Raw genomic sequence first — 27971 nt, 5'->3', positions numbered from 1 at the left:
TAACCACTTGCATCATTGGCCAAACTGTTTATTTGGAATTAAACATGGGAACATGTAGAATCATGCTGTCAGTTTCCCATCTATTACATGATCTTTCACCATCGTTTCCCACTTGGTACATCTTGCGGATCTCTCCACAGGCTCCCACTGTAGTCCATTTCAGCTTCTAGTGCTGTACATATCTTTATCTTCTGGATGAGACTGCCCATGATCCATGAGGTTGGGGTCAGGTAGAAACTGTGTAGTGCCTGATGAAGTATTAAAGTGAAAAAGAAGACATTTATATTTGGTATTAGGAATATAGAAATGAGCAAAACAAAATCTCAACATGAGCCTCACATGGGTGAGATAAGCAAGATAAGTAAAATACATAGTACGTTCTATGATGGTTATGTGTTGCACAGAACACGAAATCACAGAGGGACACATGAAATGTTGGGATAATTTCTAATTTTATATAATGTGGCTTAGAAAGGGTTTCTTGAAAGGTGATATTTGAGCAAAGAATCGAGGGAGATACAGACATGTGCTCTGTAGATATCTGTGAGAAGTGACTTCCACGATGAGCTGAAGGCAAGGAAGTGTGAGGCCCCAATACGACATGGCTACAATACAGTAGACAAATAGGTGTCGGTGAGTGAGAGAACAGAGGCTCACGGAAGTTCAGGGTCACCATTAAGTAGACGAATGGCATAGCTGTGTTTAATCAGAGAAGTTTTACCTAAGTAAAAGAGACTATATAGGAAGAAAGAAGTAGGCATAGCAGATAAAAAGCCATTGCTTTGCTCCCTGAAGGATGGTGACATTTGAGAGAATTGTGAGAAGAACAAGAACAAGAGCTAGTTCCAGGACAGGCTCCAAAACCACAGTGAAACCCTGTCTCGAAAAACAAAAAAGAAAAAGAAAAAAAGAGTAAGAATATCTTATATGCCAAGTGAAGTGATTATTTCAAAAATGAAGGAGCCTAAACTGTATTATGGTTACTGATGGGTTTCATGTGTTTGAGCTTGAGAATTTATTCTTAGATTTGATAATATGACTTAATAGTTAGCTTGACAAATTAATTGTGTGCCAGGCAAGATAGAGTCCAATGTACCACACGTTTGGGGTTACGTTGATATAAGTCACATTGCATACTGACCTATGTTAACTAATTTGCATACATGCACAGTGGTGTTTCCACCATGATGAAATCATCTAATGTAATGGCACATTCATCAGAATTTGTCCCTGGCATCAAGCAATGCATGTCTGAATTATCCACATTTGGCAAATAAGGAGATTTTAATTTAGAGAGATTAATTTGACTATTATAATTCAGTTGCTAAGTGGGGAAGCCAGAGTGACTAGCCTTGTCAAGGCTCCTATAGAGGCTTGACTTTCTGAAAAATGGAGGTTAGTATAGTAACAACATCACACACTTACTTTTAGCATTAGATAAGATAATGGGAGCAACATAATGCATATACTACTTTGTGCATTGTAAGTAAGCAAGAAATAACAAAATAGTAAAAGCACTTCTATTATTGATTAGAAATGGAAGTTTACTTAAAAAAAGATAAGGGTTAGGGTACTTGTCTTAAGATAGCAAAAGTAGTCAACAACATAAATTTAAATTTTCTAGTCTCTGAAAAGTAAATCTAATAATTCCTTCTATTTTTTAAATTTTTTCCAATGTCTGAATCATTTTTAAATAATTTTATAAATTTGGAGAGCCATAGATTTTGCTCACAGAATATTTTCAGCTTTATAATTTAAAACAAGGGAAGATCCAGGTGGTGGTGGCGCATGCCTTTAATCCCAGCACCAGGGAGGCAGAGGCAGGGGGATCTCTGAGTTTGAGGCCAACCTGGTCTATAAGAACAAGAGCTAGTTACAGGGCAGGCTTCAAAGCTATAGAAACAAAAAAAAAGTGAATACAATGATTTATATTATGTCTGTATTTCCAAAAACATTTTATACTTTACAAAGTGTGATATATATGAAATTATGAACAAATATATTTAAAAAATCAGGTCATGAACACTACCCATGACATTAATACTGTTCACCATACATTAGGGAATTTTTCATCTGAGGTCCTTTTAGGGGACTATGATATAGACAAGTTTTCTAATCTCTAAAAAATTATATATTTTATTCAGTAGTAAATGTAGGTGACAAACCACAAGAATATTATGTTTCCATTTTTATTGCCAACAGAAGTATTAGATGTTTTCATATTATCTTACAGATTATATTTCCAAATGGTACTACTTGAAAATTACAGTAGGCATTAATTCTGTTACTAGATAATATTTTTAAATATCTAAATACAATAAAATATTACTATATATTTGATTTTCATTTGAAAACTTTTGAAAATGGCTTAAAAGAGGGTAAAGAAATGCTAATGGTTTTGTGCTTGTCAGCTTTTCTCAAATGTATCTTCACTGCCACCTGGTGGCAGCCATGCTCAATAATGTGAAAAGTTTTTTGAACTATTTTTTTAATTCCTTGAAAATTTCTTTAAATTTTTCTTTATTTTTGAGAATTTTGTTAAATCGAATATTTAGGTTTTGGGTACTTTTTTTTATATCATTTACACTCTTCCCCCCCTAAGTCCTCCCATGCTAACTCCACTCTCAACTTCATAACCTCTTCTTTATTACTGGTACATACAACATACATACATACATAATTTTCCTATCTTTTTTTAGTGAAAATTGTGGCTATATAAATTCTGGCATATATATATATATATGTATATATATATATATATATATATATAAATCTAAAGAGACTCTAAGAAAGCAATTACTGTTATGAACCTTCAGAAATACACATACACAACATAGTCCATTATTGTTCATTTGATACATGTTTAGGGCTGACCACAAGGGATCAGATAACCTGTCATGGGGCTTGTCCCTGGGGAAAACAGATTTTCCCTTTTTTGGTAGCCAATGATTGGCTTCTATGTTCCATCCAAGAGTGGGGAGAATTTCATATATGTGCACAGTGATATATGAGAATTAACTGCCTCCCATTTCCCACCCCTGTATCTTCCAAAACATATTGCTAAATTCATATCAATATTATTATTGTTATTATTAACATTATTATCATTATCAGTTATCATAAATGGTTGTTTGTGTGTATATAGGCATACCCCATGCATGCCTGGTATCCACAAAAGCCAGAAAAGGGCATGGGATCCCCTGTAAATGGAGTTATAGACAGTAATGAGCTGTCATGTGGGTGCAAGGCATCAAGCCTGGGTAATCTTTAAGAGAAGCCAGTGCTCTTAACCACTGAGCAAATTCTCCAGCCCTTTTATTTATTTTTGATAAACCACTAAGTGCTGTTCATGCTTCCCATATGTGCATGTTTAGGGCTATCTACTAAAGCATTAAGAAACTTATCTATCATCAGTAACCTTCAGAAAGGTATATGATGTATCATAATCATAGTCACTCCCCACTCCCTCCCTTTAGCTTCTTCTGGCCCTTCCCCTGATATGACTCCCTTCCCACTTCAAACATTTCATATCTTCTCTCTCTCCCTCACCCCCTTCCTTTCCTTCAAACAATCCACTGAATCCAATTAATGTTTCCTGTATGAGCATAGCTTTGGGGTTCTCCACTGGGGCATGGACAACCTGCCAGTGGCCACCCCTCCAACAAAGGTGTATTAAGCAGAGATATTAGTAGGATGTGACAAATAATTACATGTGTCTTCTGCATTCAGATTTGCTTCACAGTGTGTGCTATAACATGAGGGCCTGCTTGTTAGGGCTTCTGTCCTGCCCGGTCCCCCAGCCGTTTAGTCCCAGAGAAAATCACAGAGAGAGTCTGCATTAGCTCAGTCTTCTTATTAGTTCTTGTATCTTATATTAACCCATTATTCTTATCTATGTTAGCCACATGGCTCGGTACCTTTCTCAGCGGGGTAGATCACATCCTGCTTCTTTGGTGGTCTGGGCAGGAATGGGGAACAATGGGCTTCCTCCTTCCCAGAATTCTCCTGTTCTTATCACCCCGCCTCTACTTCCTCTCTAATCGACCTGCCTATACTTCCTGCCTGGCCAATCAGCATTTATTTAAAACATGATTGACAGAATACAGACAATTCTCCCATACCAGGTGTGAATTTCCTAAGTCCTCTAACATCTCTACTTACTCCTTTAATTTACATTCCAGTCCACAGTCTGATCAAAGCCTTGGTTCACTCAAATTTCCTAATTAGAAAGGTCCTTCTACCTTTAGAACTTTGATCCTCAGATATTCTTAAATTGTTGAACACACAGAATTACCTGTGGAACTTATAATTTATCTGAATAGAGGCTTCACTCAGAACTGAAAAGGCTGAAGCAGGAGGACTCCTAGCAGTACAAGGTTACTCTGGAATGCATAATGAGACCCTGTGTCAGGGTATGTGTGCATGTGTGCATGAGAGAGAGAAAGAGAGAAAGAGAGAGAGAGAGAGAGAGAGAGAGAGAGAGAGAGAGAATTTAACCCTTGCAGCAAACATGTGAGAACTATTATTCTCTCTCTTTTTTTATTTTTGTGGATGAGGAAACTGAGTTGCGGATAGCAAAACTGAACATAAATGGTGTTGAGTATCTTGCTCCAGGTAATAGAATTATTCAAATACTGGGTTTAGTACTTACCTACAAGTCTTATCCTAAAACCTGTGATCATAATCACTGCCACTTCCCATGTCATGGAACTTGGTGATTATATGTGAAATGGAGAAATGATAAATTCTAAAGTTGAGATAATTAACCTTCAAAAATATTCTGTTACACTTAAACCCTAACCACCAATGTGATGGTATTAGGAGGCAAGACCTCTGGGAGGTAATCGGGATTAGATGAGGTGATGAAGTCCTTATGAGTGGAATTTGTATCCGGTAAAGTGTCCTCACAATCTGCTTGGTTCTCTTCTTTGTCATGTGAGAGATTCAAGACCCCAACTGTTTAAGAGCCAGAAGTGTGTCTTCATATGAACCTGGCCATTCTGGCACCCTAATCTTGAACTTACATTCTCTTGAATGAAAGCAATGCAGTCTATATTATTCTTATTTATAGTAGCATGAACTAAGAGATATAATGATCATAAGTATCACTGGTATGCCTTTTCCACTGCAAGTCTCCTTAGAAGGCTCTTTATATACCACATCATCCAAGACAGGAAAGGAGTTCCAGATCATAGGTGGATAAGGAAAAATATTAGGTGAGAATGGTTTGAATCCTACTTTAAGCTGTATTTTGTTTCACCTTCACCAAGATAGGTGAGAACTGGCAAGACATTTAGAAAAATGACGGCATATATTATATCCTTTATAAATATGCTCAACTGTAGGTTACTCAGAGAAAGTCTAAAAGTTGTATAACTTATCTTGATTAGAAAGGAAAGACAGAAGAATAGCCAAATCAGGTTTTGCTATTTGATGACAACTCTTCTTGTTCTTATACTATTGTTATTAGAATCTTGCTCTTTGGGGACAGGGTCTTGGTATGTAGCCCAGACTAGAATAGGAACTCACTAGATAAGTAAGAGCCCATACTGGCTTCCAAGTCCCAAGTCTTCTGTTTCAGTTTCCCAACTGCTTGGGTTGTAGGTTGTACTGCCAAATGGAGATTGAGATAGGAGTAGGAGGAAGAGGAAATTAGAGTCTAAATTCTGGTTTTATATTAGAAGAACTATGCACAATGGAAAGAGGTTGGACTGTGGCATCATGAAGATGAGGTAGAAATATGGTTCTGCTACTGACAAATTGAATATTAAAAAAAAAACACCTGCTTACTGATGTTGTAGTCTGCTCTGTGTGTTGATTGTATTGGCTAATGAATAAAGAAACTGCCTTGGCCTGATAGGGCAGAATTTAGGTAGGTGAAGAAGACAGAACTGAATTTCTGGGAGGAAGAAAGCAGAGTCAGAGAGATGCCAAGGATCCGCTGAAGACAGACACAGTGGGAATTTTTCCTGGTAAGCCACTGCCACGTCGTGATACACAGATTAATAGAAATGGTTTAAATTAAGATATAAAAATTAACCAATAGGAAACTAGAGCTAATGGTCCAAGCAGTGATTTAATTAATATAGTTTGTGTGTGGTTATTTCAGGGCTAAGCTAACGGGGTGGCCGGGATGAACAAGAAGCCTGTTCCCTGCAACAGCTTACTCTCTGGGAGCTTTCCATCATGAGATGGGAATAACCACCACTACATCAAATGTGGGTTTTCATTTTGATTTGTATTGATGGTTAAATACAATACTTATAAGCACTCTCTATCACAGTACATGATTTATAAATAGATCACAGTACTATTTCTACCTTTCCACCTCTGAATCTGGCAGATTTCCTTTGCAATGATGCAGCTTATGGGTTGAATCATTCACATTGTACAGAAAAGCAAATCCATGCAAATCTGTGGCAGATAGGTTTATGTGACTAGGTTCTCAAAGCAGTTTTAAACATTTGGCCACATTCTTTTTGATCATGATGGGATATCTTTCAAAAGTGTAACTATTACTCTTTAGTACCACAAAGTATTAATTGTCAATAGTGAATACTAGCAAAGTTATAACAATGCTGCATGTACTACTTCATGCTGCAGTTTCTTCTGGTACTGTACTTAATTAAAGCACAGACCAGGGAAACTAAGCCTGACAGGAGACTGACAGGTAAATAGCATGAGAAATGGAAGCTGATATGCTTTATGTAGGTGTGACTCACACCTGTCAGTTGATAGGATTCTAAAAAGGTACATTTTCCTCCTCCTGATAGAATAGCTCACATTTATAAAGTGATATTAAATGCTTCACTCAATCATACTGACAGTACTACTCTATACCCACACACGTGGAGACTCGTATTACAGCTATGTAGTGATTAAAAAGGAAAAATCTCAGGGATATAGGTCCCTCATAACTAAAAATGAAAACCACAGCATACATATAAGAGAGAAAACATTTAGGAAAACATGGAAGTTCAGAGTATCAACTATAATGCCCTAAAATTATTGAATAAAACTGAAAACAAAATTAAAAATTCCAAACAAACCTGCAGTAGATTCCGATTTAACCTTTGTTGCAGAGGCAAGTTCTTTTGGAAAAGACACTGAATGTTTCGAGTCAGGAGTTTTGGCATGTATTTCATCAGACCTTCCTACCTGTTTATGAAAAACATTGTTGTTTCAGAAGCAAATTATTTTACTAAAAGAATATAAAATTATACCATACCAAGTTATTGTGAGTCTTTCATTTATCTCTATTTTATCTTTGACCTCTTGGTAGTATCATCAATATGGGCCAATGCTTACTGAAACTGAAATTTAATGTGTACTGTTTTGGTTTATTTAAAGTATACCTTAGTTCCTTCCTTTGGTTCGGGGAGTGATTCTTTTTCACTGCTTTTTGTCCACAATGACTTAATGGCTTGATAAATTTGCTGGCTTGTAGTATATGCCTTCTTCCCCGTTATCTAACAAAGAAAAAAATGAGTTAAATAACATACTTTTAAAAGTTAAAATAACAATTTTTCAATTCAGATCAAGTATTTTATATGAATACTTAAGTTGCAATTAACAATAAAAATATCAATGTCTAGTTCATATGAAATAAAGCAGTATTTTCAAAGTATTATATGAAAAATTACTAACTCCCTAAATGGTGAATAAATATATAATTTATTTCACAATATAACATCAATTTAAATTATGCCCATTTATTTTAATATAATTTTTACAGTGTTAGGGATTGAACTCCAGGCTTTGTGCATAGTACTCGAATAAGAAGCCATACCTCAGCCCCTATTTTATTATTTTTAAATATTTTTTTAACTTTATAGAGGCACTACAAATAAAAATTATATCTATTTAAGTAAACAACACAATGCTTTTGTATAAGTTTACTTTTTTTTATTCATTCGTGTAATCAAGCTTACCAACATAGATATCAGCTCATGAAAACACTTAAGATCAACTTCCTCTGCAAATTTCAGATATTCAATATATGCTTATTTACTCTAATTGCTCAGCTATAGACTGACCTCATGAACTTTTTTGTATCTTACCATTTTGCTCTGTAACTTTCAATATATACAAACATCTCCTCTCCCAGTGACCTTCCATCACCAGCCCCCAGCAACCACTAGTTTACAATTTTCTTCTCTGTGTTTTAAATTCTCTAGATTCTATATGAGTGACATCATTCAAGGTTTGTCACTCTGTGTTCTGCCATTTCTGATCTTGCCAAATGGCTCCTATTAGAGGACTTTAAGTGAAAATTGCATCTATAATAGTTTAGGAAGAAGTATTTTGAGAAAATAAACAGTTAACTAAGAAAAATAAGGTTTCTAAGATGCTATAAGTGTTTTGCTTAAAACTTTATCAATCTTTCTCCATTCACAGAGAAACAAAAGACATAATTTTTTAAGAGAATGACACTTATTTCTGGTAGAAAGGTAATGTTGGGAATAGTGGAACCTGTCCTTGATATCCCAGATGGAAGATCCTGAGTTCCACATTAGTCTGGGGTAACTTTTACTAATAGCACACTTCCCTTTGAATATCTTTTGGTTCCTTCTTATTTTTCCCCATCCTCCCTCATGGTTACAACTATATATTAAGATTTAATAGAGAACTTTATATGATTTATATGATTATAATTTTGACAAACATGTGTCTTTTCTAAAGCAATGTTTTGTTCTTCAAATTAAAAAGTTTTATTGTTTTTACTAATTATAAAATTTCAATTATAATTATACTTGAAAATTTTAAGCAATTCAGGGTTGGAAAAACAACCCTATGGTAGAGTGCTTCTCTACAATGCATGAGGTTCTACGGTCATTCCCCAGTACAGAAAAAAAAGAGAAACAATACAGCATGGAAGCAGGTATAAACAATGATGAAACTAGCATCCTATTCCTTATACAAACAATTGGGATCATTCACAGCTGCACTGTTTTCTCAGAACAAATTCCTAGAAGTGAATTTCTATACTAAGAATCATACTAATTTTGATTTTTTAAGATGTTATTATATGGTTCTTCAAAAAGTTAGCAATACACAGCAGCAATTTACACTTCCACCACAGGCATACTTCTGTTTTCCTACCCTTTTTATTCAACAGCAAAATTATGATTCATTTAAGTCATTAAGTCTTTGAAGCTCAAAGACAAAGAAAATGCACACATATGGATGTACATGAGGCATTGAGTTTGATCCCTAGCACTGCTAAGAAAAAGTCCCCCAGTATCAAAATATAAATGGTCTATAAAATTGATACTTATACAATTGCTGATAAAAACTTAGTATCTTTGATTAGGCCATTAATACATCTTATACTGTTCACTACCTATCTGTCGACTTTTTCTACTTTTCTGAATAGTAGTCATCTCTTCATTATTTATTTATATGAGTTCTTAATACATTAAGAATTTTAACCTTTGTTGTGTATATTACAAATAGTTCCTCCAGTATTTTTATTTATTTATTAATCATTGTATATGACTTATTATAATTATTTTATATAGTCAAATATATATATATTTTTCCTCTGATGGCTTCAAGATTTTGGTTTATATAAGAACTAATTTATTTCAAAACAGTTAAAAATATACCTCTTTTTTCTCTTACATTTTAAATAGCATTTTATTTTATGAATAGATTTTTATTCCATCTAGGATTTATTTAGACTTGATACCCAGTAAAGGTCTTTAATATTAATACATTCTTAAGCAATACATCCTTCCTTTATATACTAATATAAAAAGTACCACCATTGCTATAAAGCAATCTTTACCCTTATGTATACATTGACATATTTAATATAATTTGAGGGAGTTTTCTAATCACAAAGTTAGTAAAGCTAAGTTAACTTTAGCTTTTATAAATAAAAGCTTTATGAAGTCCAAAGACAGGCTACTTGGTTAATCTTTATATAAGTTAATGAAATACTGGAAGAAAAATATTTTTTAAAAAATAATGTCATATTGATTGAGGCTTTTATTCTACAAACTACAGTATGAATTATCACTTGTTTTGAAAACTGCCAGTCCTTTCCTTCTAAAAGAAAAAGTATAACAAAAAGCTCTTATCTTATATCCCTTTAAGGAGATTTGTTTGAGTAGCCAAAGATCTTCTAAAATTTATTTTATTAACTTATTTTTAATTATCATTATTTTATGTGTATGAAGGCTTTGCCTGTGCATACACACACACACACACACACACACACGGAGAGAGAGAGAGAGAGAGAGAGAGAGAGAGAGAGAGAGAGAGGAGAGTGTGTGTGTATGTGTACACCATGTGCATGTTTGATGCTTGTGTAGAGTAGGCCATTAGGCCCCATGGGACTGGAGTTCAAGATGGCCATGAGTTGCCATGTAAGTAAGTGCCAGGAACTAAATCTGGAGCCTCTGAAGAGCACCAAGTATTCGTAACCACTGAGTCATCTCTCTAGTCTAAGTAAAAGTTTTTTTTTTATTTTATAGTAAAAGATACTCATAGAATTTTGAATACTGATCACTAGTGGTTACTTTCAATAATAAAATACATTTTTTCCAAATTTCCTCATAAAATTTCTTCCATGCTCAATTTCATAAAGGCAATTACTTTCAAGTATATCGTGTACTTTGAGCATATACACTCCCAATGCCTTCCCATTCCTTCCCACCATCTTTGAGTCTTCTTCCTTCCCTTAGATTTACTTATGCTTTCATGTCATATATGTGTGTGAATATATACATTTTCATGTCACATACATGTGTGTGTGGTTTCATGCGTCATTAAAAAAACTAGGATCCACAAATGAGAGAAAACATTTGATACTTATTTGTCTTTCAGAATCTAGATAATTTCACTTAATATGATGACTTCTTTTGCAAACTGACTCAGAGTCCTACATTTGCTTTTTCTACAAGTTTCTACACCAGTTTCACTTGAAACTAAACAATTTAAGTATAATACAATATGACAAAATATGAATAAAATATGTTCCTAAGAAAATTGGCTTAAATGCATTATAAAGTTTTGAAATTCAGTGTTTAAAATACAACTTAAGATTTGGTGTAGGAGGCCTTTCTATATTTGTATTACTTTCATTGGTTATTAAAGAAATTGCCTTGGTCTAGTTGATAGGGCAGAACTCAGGTAGGCGGAGAAGACAGAACAGAATTCTGGGAGGAAGAAAGCAGAGACAGGCAGAAGCCATGGTTCTCCTGCCCAAGATGGATGCTGGTTAGATTCATGCTGGTAAGCCACAGTCAAGTGGCGATACACATTAATGGAAATGTGTTAAACTAATATGTAAGAGTTAGCCAATAAGAGGCTAGACATAATGGGCCAGACAGTGTAAATTAATACAGTTTTTGTGTGATTATTTCGGGTGTAATCTAGCAGGGCGGCCGGGACAAAATGCAGGCTCCTTTCCCTCAACAATTGGCACCTCAATGTGGTTGACTAACTCCACGTAAAACTTGAGAGGGCTTGAAAAGAAATTCTAGACACACAGATAAAACAAAATTTAACACAGTTTTTCACTGTTTGCTGGTGGCGTGCTCCTGAGAGATTTTCCTGACTCAGCAATAGCAACAATTAAAAAAAGTCACACCATTTTAAAACGAGGCTTCCTGGGCCCTGCCACTGGTGCAATCTCCAGCTATGGAGCATTTGTGGGCCTGGATGTTTGTGTGCTCATTCAGAGTTGGAAACAAAGTACCTGAGACCATGCCTGTGTCTTGGCACTCCGTCTGGGTAGGCAGCAGGATCAGGTCTACTAGAAAGTGGTGGTCTTGAAATACCAGTTTCTGGGCTGTGCCGCCAGTGCAACCTGTCTCTTGCAGGAGATAGAGAATTTCAATGGGGTTTGTGACTAAAGTGCTATGGTTTGTTTGATTGCAACTGGACTGGCTATGTGCCTAAAAGGGGGCCATTGTGTGCCAAGGCTCAGAGGCACAAGTGACTCAGAGGCACAAGCAGCTCTGCCATGCTAGTGGTGCAGTGCACACGGCTCAGAGGCACAAGCAGTTCTGCCATGTTGGACTGCACAGGGCAACCAGGCAGTACCTGTATTTGACCTGGGATTGTTGCAGCTTAGATTCTTAAGAGCTTAGCATTTTAAAAGCACAAAGCAAAAGTGTTCCTGGACAGTAAGGAATTACAGATTTGCAATAGGACAAATTCAGACATAAAAGACCTCTAAATGGGTCACACTGTTGAATAAAGGTATTTAGTAGGCTTAAAAGAGAAAAGAAATAAAGAGTATAGGGAGTAATAAAATAGTTAATGCTTTTAAAAAAGGGTAATGTATTTAAAGAGACAGAGTACAGATAGTTATAGATTAAAATAAGTAAAGAGAAATAATCCACATAAAAATGGAAAATTCACAGAGAGTCTGGATTATGTGTATTATTGTGTTTTCTTTAAATTTTTTGACTGCAAAGGAGCTAAGTACAGAGAGACTTTTCATTGTATGTGCTGCTAAACTAATCCAGCATGTATATCATAAAGGTATCTTGACTTCAGAATTTGGGTCTAAGGATATGATGTTTTGGAAAAGAGGTTCTTCTTTTGTTTTCACAGAGGATGAGACCCTGTGGATTGCTTCTAGACCAATATGGTATGACAGACCATGCCCTCCTGAAAGGTTGCCATAAACACCCTCAAAAATTACTTTGTTCAACTGTTGACTGAGAGTAACCTAGCAAACAGGATACACCATGAAAGACCTGATTAACAGCACCCCCATACAGCATGAAGCAGTTTGGAGAGAAAAAAATATGCCCGTATTCCCAAATATTGTCTATAAATGTTCTTTTACATTTAAAGGGGGGTATGATATAGATATGAATAATTTACATTGGTATAAATTTTACTTTATTGGTATAAATTTTACTTTATTGATATAAATTTAAGGTCAATCTTGTTATATGTATATCTATTTTTTATCTTAAAGCATTGTGATTGTGTAGTTCATTTAAAATGTAATGTATAATTAGAAAATATATATTGTAAATGGATAATCATCAATAATAGTCAAGCTTGTAGTCATGTTAGTTAGATTTTCTAGCTATATAGAGATATATTTCAGTTAGATAGGGATTCTTCATATCTTTCAAAGACTATAGAATATGGCATTTAAAATGTTTAAATAACTTAGGGCTTTTCATGACAGTGAGACATGTCTGCTCCTGACAGTACCAAGCTACTTGATGAGGAAGATGGGCATTGAAAAGGCTCCTTATGGAGTTGGTTAGCCATTTGGGCAAGAAACTGCTCTTGCCTGGACTGTTGCATGAACTGGACATGAAGAATCCACAGAGAGAGGACTACTGAACTTGCCTAAAGGTGAGATGGTCCTTCAGGGTTCCTGTTTCATCAAAGAGTCTTGTGAGACATTCTGCAGGACACAGAAGAAAATGACTGAACTGTCTTTGAAATTTCCTGCATCATGGAAATGTCTGCTGGATACTATGGGCCTGTAGGCTGAAGATGGATGCCCCAACGGTACAAAAGAACTTTGGGTAACTGTATAGGCAGCGAGATGTTTCTGTCAATTATAGAGTTTTGGAAGTTGCTTACTTCCTGTTTACTTAGGTAATATTACATCCTTTTTGGAGTCTTTGTTGGAGCTGAAGAGTTGATAGATAGTTATAGTTTTCCTTTGTTATGGTAAAAGATAAAAAAGATCTAAATATTGTAACTGTAATTCTTTCTTGATACCTGTTATATGTAATTTTACTATATTAAAGCATTCCTTTTTGTTTAAACAGAAAAGGGGAAATGGTGTAGGAGGCCCTTCTGTATTTGTGTAATTGATTATTAAAGAAACTGTCTTGGCCTAGTTGATAAGGTGGAACTCAGGTAGGTGGGGAAAACAGAACAGAATTCTGGGAGGAAGAAAGCAGAGACAGGCAGATGCCATGGTTCTCCTGCCAGAGATGGATGCTGGTTAGACTCACTGGTAAGCCACAGTCAAGTGGCGATACACATTAATGGAAATGTGTTAAACTAATATGTGAGAATTAGCCAATAACAGGCTAGACATAATGGGCCACACAGTGTTTAAATGAATACAATTTTTGTGTGATTATTTAGGGCAGCCTGGACAAAATGCAGGCTCCTCTCCCTCATCAAAGATTATCAGTTTAAAAACTTATGACATACAACACACAAAACCTAGGTGGATTCTGCAACCATGTTTTTTCAATGATTTAAAATTATTTTCCCTATTTGAAAGAAACAAATTGAAAATATAATTTTTAATATATTATTGTTGTAAAAAATGGCATAGATCTCAACAACAACAAATCCTTAATACTAGTGAACAAACTTCCTTTAAAATAGAGAAAAGGGATGGGGGTCTGAGGGCATGGTTCAATAAGGAAAGTGTTTGCTTTGTAAGCCTAAGAACCTTAGTTCAATGCCTATAACCAACCAGTGTGATAGTGTCTACTTGTAATCTGAGTTCTGCAGAAGCAGAAGCATGATGATCCCTGGAAGTAACTGGCAAGCCAATATAAACTAATTAGTGAGCTCCAGGCTAATGAGAGACCCTGCCTCAAAGAAGGTGCATGGTGTTCCTGAGGTACTCAAGGTTGTCTTCCAGCCTTCACATGCACATGCTTACATATGTGCATGTAAAGGCACACATGCATATCTAAGCATACAATGTGCATGGACATGCACACACACACACATATAGATCTATACCATTACATTATTCTTATCTACATTTTACTCATCTATTTTTATCTCTGTGTAATCATGTAAAGATGGCTTAAAAATATTCTAAGAAATTTTGACACTGACATTTTTATGGATGTAAGCATATTTCAGTGGTTATATTTCTTCTAGTCTAAACTTTTCTGTAATGCTTATATTTAAGAATGAAGTGGTATCATTTTTATGAAAACAGAGAGAGAGATTAGATAGATAGATAGATAGATAGAGAGAGATTTAGAGATAATACTCTAAAAAGAAAAGAGTAGAGCAGAATCAGTGGCAGCAGTATCCGCTGGGACTGGTAACAAACAGAAAATTGGGACACCTAAAGTTGACTCTGGATAAGGCAGTCCTTGGGAACCTTCATTGGGCCAGTGTTTGCTTATCAGCAAATAAAAACAATATAAAAGTTAAGTAAAATGAGCTCAAGTTTTTGTTCAGCATCAACATTAATTTGAGTGGCTAATTCTCATGTAAATTCAGAGGAAGGAGTCTTTTAAAAACAAATTTGTCACTTTATCCAGCAATTTTCTCAAGTATAACTAGATTTAATGAACAATTTTCTTTTCTCTTATAAGCTTTTATAGCTTGATCACATTACAAACTGCAGAGTTCACAATATCCTTGACATTCTCAAAATATTGAAAAAAAAGCAGTTTTATCTACATCAACAAAGAGATATAGTAGTGAGAATACAAGTACAAAACATCCTTCTGGTACCAATATTTAAGTATGAATTAGAATATTAAATGTTGATAACTAATGACAGAAAAGAAGAAAAACTTGCATACCCAAAATCTGTGCTTCTGAATCTGAATTTGTAATAATAATAATAATAATAATAAAATACAAGGCAAGAGATATAGATTATGGCTTGACCAGTATAGTGTCTGAGACTCTGGGAACAACCCCTATCATTGCAAAAAAAATTCAATTAAAATGGTTCAAATTTAGATGTGCGGCAACTACAATGTGTTGGAAGAACCTTTTTTTTCCATTCCAATGGTTTCAAAATTTAATTTGTTTATGTGTGTATTTTTTAACCTCAGAAGTCTCTTTTTTGAAAGTCTCTAACAGCTTTTTGGTACCTTATTTTAAAGGAAATAGCAAAATATTGAGGTGAAAAAATACCTTACAATGTTTGCTGGTAACTTTGTAGTTTGTGAAATGTTATAAGCCTTGTATTTTCTGTCTGGTTTAATTATTTTTAAAGAATTATTTGGCTGTTTTTTTGCATTGTGTTAATCTTCTGAACCGAGAAGCTGCCAGAGGATATAATTTTCTATTAACTAAGAAAATTTTTTTATTTAGTTCAACTATGAAGCAGTATTTCCCCCCATAAATTCCAGCATTGTCTCTGAACTTGATCCGTCTCCTTCGTTTATATTGCTGAACTATAGTTAAACAAATTCATCCTATTTATTTTGAAGATCATAAAATTAAGAATGGCATTTTCCATGAAAAGATGCTATGGTCATTTTGCCAACCCAAGAGTTTATTCCAACTACATGCCCCTGAAATCAAATGTTTAAGGTTTTGTGTGATATTTAAATCTTGTCACACTGAGAGTTTAAACAAACACTGTTATCACGTAAAAGGAACTTACCTTTGCAATTATTACTGACTGAGCTGGATAACAAACAGTTGCTCCTAATGAGGCCAATCCTAGTGGATAAGCAATCTTCTTAAACCTAGAACCTATGAAATTCAAACAAATCATTCACTCCAAATAGATACCACCAGAGACTTGATGTTATTACACTGTAATATATTCTTTGCCCCTCTTTAAGCTACCACCCTATGTTAAATTGCTCTGTAGTTAGTAATACCAATCAAGATAGTACCTAAAATGCCCTTAAGGTTCTCAATTCAATTAACGTCCCTTAACCATCATGTCCAATTTAAGAAAAATGTCCCGAACCTAATAATTATCTACACAAAGGGATTAGTAATTATCTTCATTTTTTAAAGATTGATTATTTTCATATTCTAAGAAACTTAAAATTATAATTATACTTTTTTCAAATATCTAACATAGCATGATAGAATTAATCAACTACCGTGTTCATCAAAGCAGGTTAAAGTGAAATGGACTCTCTTCTATATGCCCTTTCTGATTAACACTTAGAAAGGTGAAGGACCCAACTAACCAATCAGCTAATGACCTCAAAAGGTGCATAACTCCATGTCACTGAATCAGAATACTGAAGTAATACTAATTACAATTAGCTTGACATAATTAATGCATTTTCAAAAGTGCCTTAACCAAGCATCTAAGAGTCATTTTCATATTTTTTTTGACAGTAAAATCTCTTTTTAAAAAATTCCAAAGGAACTCACTAGGTTCTCACTAGGAGCCTGTCAACTTGAAATTGCTCTGATTAACCCGGGCATAAGAAGTTCTATATCAAGCCCTGTCACACAGCTTTTATCTTAACCACACACTCCACCTAAAGACTTCCATAGAACCATAGTAATGCTGTATAACAATGGGAAATAGAACATTCATAGATGAAACTTAAACTTATAAGACCACTGCTTCAAAATAATATGCATCCCAGATATCTGTCTGGGTATGTTGGACTCTGATGAGATTAAGCAATTATATGTCACTTTTTCAATCAAAGTACTGGTAACTCTAACAGCTTTTTGGCCCCTTATTTAAAAGGGAAATATCAAAATATTAAGGTGAAAAAATATCTGGCAACGTTTTCTGGTAACTTTGCAATTTGTGAAATGTTGCAAGGCTTGTATTTTCTCTGTCTGGTTTAGTTATTTTTAAAGACGCCTGTTATAGTCAGGTCGACAATAGACTGAGCTTGGCTAAGGTGGGTAGGAAGGATGCTTTCTGTGGAATAGGGAGAGAAAGTCTAGACTGCCAACATATCCTAAACTGAATGGCAACTCTGCTTCTCCTCGGTATTTTTGTTTCATTCTTGATTTAACAATCCCAATATGTAAAAATTAGGATCTCTTAACTAATGAAAATTCCATGAACTATGGTGGTATATGGCAGGTTTTCTTTATAAATTATTGAAAAAAAATGGCATTCACTCTTTCCATACTTGTATATAAGGAACAATTCTGCAAAATGGAGTTTCATGAAGGTTCAAAATTCTACTTTTACAATTAAGAAAGAATACTTAACACAGATACTAAGTAGCACTGTGCACTTAGAAATATGCAAATGGTTTTCTTTTAGATTCCTATCTTCAGTACAATAGGGTTATAAGAAAGAAATAGTTTTCTTGTTTTTACTGTACTATGACCTATATAAATAAGGTTTACATATGACCTACGGCCTATTACACATCGTACATTTCTCTGAGACAAAAGTTTCATGGTATTTACTCAAATAGTAAGCACAAAACATTCTGTATTTGCTATTCTCTCATAATTTATAACATTTCAAATAAAATACACCTTCAGATCGAATGTGTTTATTTCACTATCAACAAGGTTTAGATTATTCTAGTGCTCACATAAAGAAATACTTTCTCTTACCAGAGGATTACTATTTTGTAATTAAGAAACTAAGCAATACATTGTAGACAAATTCCTAAAACTCAAGGAATAAGATATCGAAGTGAGTTGGAAGAAAAAAAAGGAAACACAATTATGCAGAGATAATCAGTTCTACTGACCTATATAGTACAGTGAGGCTACTATAGTTCCTAGTAACCTATTCTATATTTTATGAATATAAAAGAGCTCAAGAGCACTCAATATAAAGAAATAATAATCTTATGGAAGACAGTGAAAATGATGCATATGAAATAGAGTTGTTAAATAGCATGCATAAAAGGAGTTAACACGGTAAACTCAAGACTGCTGCCATCAGCAGCTTCTGCTAGCATCTGCAAACTTCTCCTCTTGGAAGTCTGGAATTTTGGTAGGTAGATACTATTTACATGACTAGCCTCCAATGAAATCTTGGTCACTCTTCTGCCTATAGTTGCCACTCAATACTTGGCTTTATTCATATTGTCTCAACTTGTTACTGAAGAAAATAAGCATATGTTTTATTAGTCACTGGGAAAAGACTGCTAGAAACTTATAACTGATTTTTTTCTAAACTTTGTCCTATGTCATTTCCCTCTTTTAAATTTCATCCTATACCTCCCATTGCAATAGTTCTTGTCCATGTCCATAACTACATACTGAGCCCTGTGAGTCTTTGCAACTAGTCATCAAGCCTGATTGCAATCTCATGAATCTGACAGTTCACATGAGAACTAGAGTCTGATGGGAAAGTAGGTACAGATGCCTTGTTTAAAAAGGTTTTAAAAAGCAAATATATCAAGTCTCCTAGTGAATAAGAGTGGTAGACTGAGTTATCCACATTTACAGACTCCATTCCCATCTGGCTAACATTAATTTCAACTACTTTGGTCAGGATAAAAACAAAAGTAAACCAGGTTTTATATGATATAGCATGTCTTTCTCAAATCCTTAACAGAGCTTCCAATATGAGCAGTATGGCTCTAAGAAAAGCAGTTTGAGTGGATAGTGGATATCTTTATATTAACATACAATTCTCAAGAATTTTTTGGTAGTATAAATATCTTTAGATTAAAAAAAACAAAATTGCAATAACAAGGCAGAAAAAAAGGGCAAATTACATTTTTAATTGGAACAGTTATACATTTTTAATATTTTGTTAAAAAAAGTAATATCTTTGTACATTTTAATATATAGTCTTATAACTAAAAATACTTCATATTTTCCTTTTGCAGTTGTACATTTCCCACATTCTTAACCTCAGGCAACTAACAATCTACTTTCTGTCATTCTAATCCTGTCCTTTTGAGAATGTCATACAAACAGAATCAGACATTCACTGCCTGCTTTCAAATTCCCAACCAATGTTATATGTACCAATCGCTCAAACTATTTTGATGCTAAGGGGTTTTCCTTGTAGGACTGTGCCACAGATTCCTTTATCCACTTGCCTGTTTAAAGGATATTCAGCTTGTTTCCAGATTTTATATGATTGACATTGCAATAAGCATTTATGCAGGGGTGTGTCGTTTCTTTAATGTCTTAGTTATGGTTGCTATTGTTGTGACAAAACACCATGACCAAAAACCAAGCTGAGCAGAAAAGATTTTATTTGGCTTACTCTTCCATATTGTTGTTCACTGCTGAAGGAAGTCATGATAGGAACTCAAACAGGGCAGGAAGCTAGAGGCAGGAGCTGATGCAGAGGCCATGGAGGGCTACTGCTTACTGGCTTGCTTCCCATGGCTTGCGCGCCACCTGCTTTCTTTTCTTTTTTTCTTTTTTTTTGTTTTTTTTTGTTTTTTTTCGAGACAGGGTTTCTCTGTGGCTTTGGAGCCTGTCCTGGAACTAGCTCTGTAGACCAGGCTGGTCTCGAACTCACAGAGATCCGCCTGCCTCTGCCTCCCGAGTGCTGGGATTAAAGGCATGCGCCACCATTGCCCGTCCTCAGCCTGCTTTCTTATAGAACCCAAGACCACCAGCCTAAGAGTGGCACCACCAGTGCACCATGGGCTGGGCCCTCCCTCATCAATCAGTAATTAAGAAAATGTCTTATGGCTGGATGTTATGGAGGCATTTTCTCAGTTAAGGTTACCTCCTTGCAGATAACTCTAGCTTGTGTCAAGATGACACGAGACTGGGCAGCATATCTAGGGTAAGTAAATACTTGGGAATGTGATTCCTATGTTGCTTGATAAGTGTATGTTTAAATTTATGAGAAATCATCAATTCTTCAGAATTCCTATGTCACTTTGCATTTTTCCCAGAAGAATAAAAGAATTTCAGTTGTTCTTATACTTCACGACAGATAGTATAGTCAAGCTTATGGTATGGTAAAAATGTAAACATTTTACACTAACCTAATCTGATATTATCCAATAAATGTCATGAAGGTAAAAATCAGAACTAACGTAACAGAAAATATATAGTATAAACATACCTTTCCTTGCTGTGACCAAACCCGCCAGTCCCGAAGCTGTAATCACTCCCAGTTTAGGAAAAAAATCTTGAGGAGGATTCTTCAGATAGACATATGCATCTGAGGAGACCAGTTGAGAATGAGTAAGGGTGACTGACTGCAATTGGACATTCTATATAAGTGTAGTACAGAGCAGCTGGAGACTAGCATGTTACAGGAAGACAATATAATGTTAGTGAGCAGTTTAAATACTCTTCAGATAAAGTATACAAGAAATTGAAATGGACAGAAACAAATCACTTAGTATAATACTAAACTATAAAATCAAATTTACCTTCCATAGGTCATTTAATACTTGCCTTCTTTGTCACATAGGTTATTCAATAAACTATAATGCTAGATGGTATAGCTTAAATAAAATAAATTCCTGACTGTGTATGTTTTACATACCTACAATTAACAGGCTTCTACTGTTACCTGTTTAAACACTGGTAGGATCCATCAAGAATTAACGATATCTTCGAAAGGAATTTTGCAGTTAGACACTTCTTATCACTATCTCCCAATAACCTCACATTAGCCATTGGTTAAAGATCATGATGAGAAGTAAAAATAGACAAAAACATATAAAGCATAATCAAAAGTACATATGCCTCAGTGTTTTAAACATAAAAAATGTTTCCAGATCGAAAAATATATTCTTCTATCATAGTTATTTGATGACAATCACATATATAACTATGCTCCTCAAGATTAATGAAGGATAGGTGGGTATATTGGTGCATATATTAATCCAGCACTTGAGATGATAAGACAGTAAGATAATGAGTTCCAGCTTAACCTAGGCTACACAGTAAGATGCTGTCCCAAAAATATTGATAGTTAATCCTTAGTGTATATTAAGTACTACTATTGCAAATAAAGCTCATTAAGTTTATTGTAGGTACCTAAAATTTTAGCTGATATTTCTTTCTGCTTTCCATACATGTTTAATTTTGCCAACATCTCTAACTAAGCAAGGAATATCAGGAAGTTATGTCTGCTGCCAAATACCATTAAGGAGCTAAAACATCAAATACAATTACTTTCCAATATTAGGTGAAACATATCAAGATGAGTGATAGCTATGTCATTTCCCATCAATTGATAAAAAAAGCATGATGAATTTAACAGATAATAACACTCATTTAAATGAATTACCAAAGAGGGGATAAATCTTTACCTTATGCTTTATAAATATACAATGTGGACTCTCAGTTAAAAGTGACTTGAGTTTAAACCTCGGTATTGTCTCTGAATAACCTTGGGAAACTAATTAAACTTTCTAACCCTCCATTTCTAATCTGTAAGAAAAAACTCTGTAGCTAGAACAGCAACACTCAGCAACCTAACAAGGCCTACCATGTAATAAATTTCAAAATAAATAGTACATACTATTTATTTGTTACTATTACAAATAAAACCCAGAATCATCTTCTACATCAGTATAATCATCACAATGTGTAATATACTATGTTTATATTCTTAAATTTTACACAATATAACTTAAAACCATAATATGTTTCTATTTATAGAGGGTTTACTCACCTACCTTTACCAAATTGTACTGTATCCACTATCCCATTCTTCATAAAGATATAAACACCCTAAGCAAAAAAAGGAACAAAAGAGGATGTGAATTTTTGAAGTGGTTGATTGACACAATAGCTCACAGTTTTGAGATTACATTTAGCTGTTGATTTAGTACTACACTCAAATCTACAGCCAGATCTTCGGTTTGCCCACTGTGAGTACACCCGCTTACTATATTATCCTTTCATCTCTTACTCTCATTTTACTTAACATAGTAATTCTGGTGTCTTGTTTTTCCCATAGAAGTCAGAACAGATACCGAAAACTTTATAATGGCCTGAATAAAATGAATGAATCTTATATAAATCACAAAGGGAGGTCTATCTCAGCAAACACACAACCATCTGACTAGTAAGGATGCAATAGCAACAGCATAGTGATTTGCAGAGAAAAAACAAAAACAGGAAAGGCCTACTGCAAGCACTTTATCTCTTACTTTCATTTTAGTGTGCAATTAGAATGAGAAAAAAAATGAGGCATTTATTTTTAAATAGGAATACAAATTCTCCATAAATCAAGATTATATTAACCCACCTAAGGAATTAACACCCTAAAGCAATGGGGGTTTTTTTGCGGGGGGGGGGGTTGTTTGTTTATCTGTTTCTAACTTACTTGAATGCCAAGATACTGTTACATTCATTGAATAGTGGGTGTTGTCTCACTTACATTAGGGGAAATATGAGTGATTTACTCAGAATCTTGATATAGTACAAGCTAGATTGTATTGCACAAACAAGAAAACCAATCTAAACATATAACCTCCTTATGTATGAAACCATGAGATGGAAACAAGAATAACAGATATTTTCGGTGCAGAAAAACAGAAACAATTGTACTAGATGGGTATGAGATGTCTTGGCCTACTAATTTTGTCTCATTTTAAGAGGGAACAGAGATGTTCACCATGGCTTAAAACTATACAAACTAGCATAAAACATAAAGTGCCACTGAGACATTTCTCTTGGAGGGCTGTCTAAGAAAACATCGGCTGCAGCGTTAAAATACTTACTGATCTGATTTTGTACCATTTAACTATCAAGGAAGAAAACTGGTCTTTGGGGAAATTTTCCTTAGCTGTGTTTAGGAATTCATTTTTCCCCACTGGGGGGCACTGTTAACTTAGTCAATAGACTAAGCGAAGACTAGGAGCATGCTCTGAATTTGCACTACATGATGCAACTTCTGACAAAGAAATAATTTAAATCAGACTTTTTTGAGGAATAGATTGCGTATTTAGGAGAAAATTAGAGAGGAAAAGTTGTTTACATTGAAGATGAAATGCATTTGAATGTGCCCTTCATCAACCTATTTGCTTCAGCATATTAACAGAATAAAATGTTCTTTCAGTCTTAAATTGGGTGATAGTTACAATAGCAATTTAAAGATCTCTCAGGAACAATTACCTCATTGAAGACACATCTGAGTACACTATAGAAAATTAGGTCTCAAGAGACCTAAGTCTGAATCATCTTATTCTTGGCATATAGCCTGAGGGGCATGACTCAGACCACAATTAGTTAAGATATTTCCCGCAGAGATCACATTATTAAGGGTGACTAACACAACCAGTACCCTGGAATTGTATGACAAGCACAAACTGTCAAAAATAAACCCATATCACATTTGAAATCTCATACAGATTGATGAGAGTTCATCGAAGGATGCTATTTTTTATAGGTTCATTGAATTTTCTTGATGATCATAGGTGTGTGAGTGTGTGATGTGTATGTGCATATACGTATGTATGTGTGTACATATATGTATTTGTGTACATATGCACACAGTGTGTATAAATTCAGGCAGAGGACAACTTTGTGGAGTTGTTTCTCTCTTTTCTCCTTTCATGGGTTCTGGGGATCAAAGTCAGGTCACCAGGCTCACAGTGCAATTGTCTTTACCCACTGAGCCATCTCGTCAGCCTCAAATTTTCTTTTAAAAGGAATATATTAGAATTATACATGACATGGAATCTACGTCTAGAAATCTTAACAACATGGCAGCCTAAACATGGCCTTAGCAATGATACTATCAGTTGACATTTCAATTAGGATATAGAAAATGTCACAAGGTCCCAGTCATAGATTAAGAGCCATAAGAAATTAATTAATGGCCTTTAAGAGAACAGGAATAAGTGCTCTCTGGAAACAAGCCTATCCAATAGGCTATCCAATGCCAAGTGGTCAGTCCTAAATATATATACATATGAACAACACTAAACAGACTCAGCAGGGCGTGTGTGCACGTGTGTGCTCATGTGTGTGCACATGTGTATGTACATCAATAATAAAGGGGTCATGAAGTTGAGAGGGAGTGGTGGGAAGGCAGGAGGAGTTGAAGGAGAGAGAGGTTGGAGTAGAAATGATGTAAAAACAATACTCATATACTGATGTAAATATGGTGTTTATGCATGAAATTACCAAAAAATGATATAATAAATGCTAAAATCACACATGGGTTGACAATCAGGCTGCATTTGTTGGTGAAGTAGAAACTGTGATTATTATTCTAGAATTAGCAAAAACACTAGTATGACTATTACTAAGATCTTCACAGTAAAGATGTTGACAACACACAACTAAATGTATATGACGATGATAATAAAACATCAGTGTGCTATCAGCTTCCATCTCAGTCAACAATTTCAGCTGAGTCTAGTCTTCCAGCCGCACTTGTCAGGGTGTTAAAGATATAAATTAAGCTATTCTGGCTTCTTTAGCTCAGCCCATTTGCCCGATGAATGACACTGAGTGGCCTCAGGCAATACCACATGAATAGAAGAATCAGCTGTCTGAACTGTCATCATATCCCTAATTCTCAAAATAATGGGCCATTATACAAAGCTTGATATTTTAAGCCACTAAGTTTCAATGTGGTTTTTCTCTTTAAAAAATGCATCTATGAATACCTGAAACAATTAATTAAAAACACTGCTATTTAACTATCAAAATAGACTTACCTTGCACCAGCCAACATACCGAACAGCTGTAGTACGGATTGATGCAAAGCCCATTTGTAAATAACCAGGCTGTTCTTCAACATATTTAGAATGGAGAGGTGGTGCAGTATATATGGGGAGCTGAGGATAGAATAAAGTTCATGTCAAAAACAAATAGCTGGGATGCCTTTTCCAGCATTGTGTCAAAACAGGAATCATCATTGGCCTTCCATCTAAAAACCAGCTAAAACTGTCTATAGAATCTACAGATATGATATAACAACTATTTATAAAGGCAAAATCAAGTGATGTCACATATAGTATGATCCAGTGGGTTGTTTTGTTGTATTTTTTTATATGACAGGGCCTCCCTATGTAGTCCAAGGTACTAAGCTTCACTATATAGCTCAAGGTTCCTAGATAGCCTCAAACTCATGACTTTCTCACCTCTGCTTCCTGAGTCCTGGGATTACAGATGGGGATCACCATACCCAAAAGACACATTACTTTCAATTTTTGCACTTTTAATTGGATTTTATTTAATTATGTGTACATATGTGTGCTCCATCTGCATGGCTCACTGTTGGAGGATGGGAAGCAAAGGATGCCTTCAAAATGTAAGCCAGGCAATCCTGGTGAAAGAGACAGAATGCCCTACTTGTAGGATAACCCCCAAACCATAACAAGCCTCAGCACCAGTTCTAAATTTTGATGAGAGAGTAATTCCTTCAGTGGACAAGGTAGCAGGAGAGATTCCCACAAGTCACTCTAAGGGCAGGAGTTAGGCACTCTAGTGATAAAAAAATTCATTATTTAAACTGAGCTACCTGGAGGCCTGAGAAAAGGGGGCAACGATAAGTCAGGGAGCTTAAATTTCATCTGCCCCAGCCCTAGGATAAGAGAGGGCCCTGGGAAACACTGATACAGAGGAAGTGATAGGACCAGACACCTACAGGCAGAAGAGTGAAGGTGGCATGAGTCTCATGGGACCATAGCTCCTCAACTGAGAATAGCACTGGCGTTTGATAGCTCTGGGCCTATGCTCGGTATGTGAATCCATCTCCAGAACCACCACCTATCAACCCTGCTCTGCTATAGACATCAAGAACTGTGAAGCTCTGGTGATTTACATGATACCCTCCCTCATCTACATCCATCCAGCAAAGTAATTAGTACTCAGAAGATCTTCAAAGTATAAAAGCAAATAGCAGTAATATGGTTGCTCCTCATAACCCCAACCTAATTGGAAGACACCACATAACTAGAAGATGAGCCACCACAGAGGGTACGAGCTGAGTAGTATGGGGCAGGTAAAAACCTGTCCAGCATACAGACTGCAAAGGGAAATGCGGACAGCAGAGCCCCTGTAATACAAGTGAAGGCATATATGGCAGACATCAGACTCTTTTCTAATAAAGGTTCAAAGCCAGCAGAAGTCACGGACAAGACAAGAGTGCTCAAACTCAAGTGCCTCCCCCCATCATGAATATAACCAGGAGTATCCAATTTGAAGGAGCCTAAAACAAGCTGTTCCAACATTTATATGTTATTTTCCAATGTGCTTCCCATTTTCTAAGACCCCATTCATTTTTCAGTCTTCTCTCATATATTACATCCTGGACAAATTTCCCCTCCCTCCCCTCCCCCAGCTTCCCCTCTCCCAACCTCCCTTCTCCTCCAGATATACTCCATCTCTCCTTAGAAAAAGATGAACATTCCAAGGACATCACTCAAACACACCATAACATGCTACAATAAGTCCAGGCACCAGGCTCATACCATCACATCTAGGATCTACGAGACAACCCAGTAGGGGGAAAAGGGTCACACCAGCAGACAAAAGAGTCGAAGACAGCCTATGCTCCCACTGTTAGGAATCCCACAAGCACCAAGCTACTTACTCGTAACATATATGCAGTAGCCCTAGGATCTCGGATCTCTGCAACCCCCATGAGTCTGAGTCAACTGATTCTGTGGACCATGTTCTCATGGTGTCCCTGACCCCTCTGCTTTCTCCTATATGATCCTTCCTCCACAGGACATCCTGAGCTCTACCTATGCTTGGGCTGTGGGACTCTGAATTTGTCCCTATCAGTTGCTGGATAAAGTCTCTCTGGTCTCTGTGATGACTATTTTGTTAGGATCTGGTCCCAGAACACTGTCCAGGCAAGACAAACTGTAGGTAGAGGGTTTTGTGGCTGAAGACCCCATTCTTAATGGCTTGCTACTAAGAAAAATATCACCATTTTTGAAGTTACAATTTTGTGTTTCTACTAAATATATTATATATTTTAGATATCTCTAGCTATTTCTTTATACTTATAAAATATATAATATCTATTATGATAGATGTAGCAAAACACCTACATAGTGTTTGTATTATCCCTATATCATTCAAAATTCACAAACTTTGGTAGGTCAATTACCTGTTCTGGTCTTATTAGCTGCTTTTTGGGTTCCTCTTCTTCGGCCAGATGTACATTTACAGATGCATATATCAGACCTGCGGGCATGGTTGTCAACTTTCCCATCTGAAAAAGACATATCAAAAAGACCACTGTAAGTAAAAAGATCCTCTGTTTCTAAGTCCTGAAAAGTATTGGGGGAATCTTGGGAGATACATTAAATATTCAACTATTTCAAATTACTTTATACATTTACATAAACCCCTTGTGCTGCCCTAACTCTTGTAGAGTGCAAAAATCTTACTGTCTTCTGCCAAGTCTAATTTTAAATGAACATATATTTCTAGAAGTGGTAACATCACTTGCC

The 27971-nt window shown here is 35.5% G+C and overlaps 1 protein-coding gene across 1 annotated transcript; it reads right to left on the bottom strand.

Annotated features, from left to right (window-relative positions):
- Positions 1 to 27739, bottom strand: LOC121443474 (MICOS complex subunit Mic27-like). The gene is made up of 8 exons (XM_041645223.1): positions 27626 to 27739; positions 25221 to 25340; positions 22224 to 22278; positions 20654 to 20752; positions 16319 to 16410; positions 7356 to 7469; positions 7050 to 7158; positions 1 to 248 (listed from the first exon to the last, which is right to left on the bottom strand). The coding sequence occupies exons 1-8, from the start codon at positions 27728 to 27730 to the stop codon at positions 160 to 162; spliced, it is 783 nt and encodes a 260-aa protein (XP_041501157.1). The 5' UTR covers positions 27731 to 27739; the 3' UTR covers positions 1 to 159.
- Positions 27740 to 27971: the final 232 nt, after the last annotated feature.

This window comes from Microtus oregoni, unplaced genomic scaffold, assembly GCF_018167655.1.
Source record: "Microtus oregoni isolate MIOR12 unplaced genomic scaffold, Mior012 000107F_ref0000227, whole genome shotgun sequence".
In the NCBI taxonomy this organism is placed as follows: domain Eukaryota; kingdom Metazoa; phylum Chordata; class Mammalia; order Rodentia; family Cricetidae; genus Microtus; species Microtus oregoni.
This window is presented reverse-complemented; position numbering and strand designations above follow the sequence as displayed.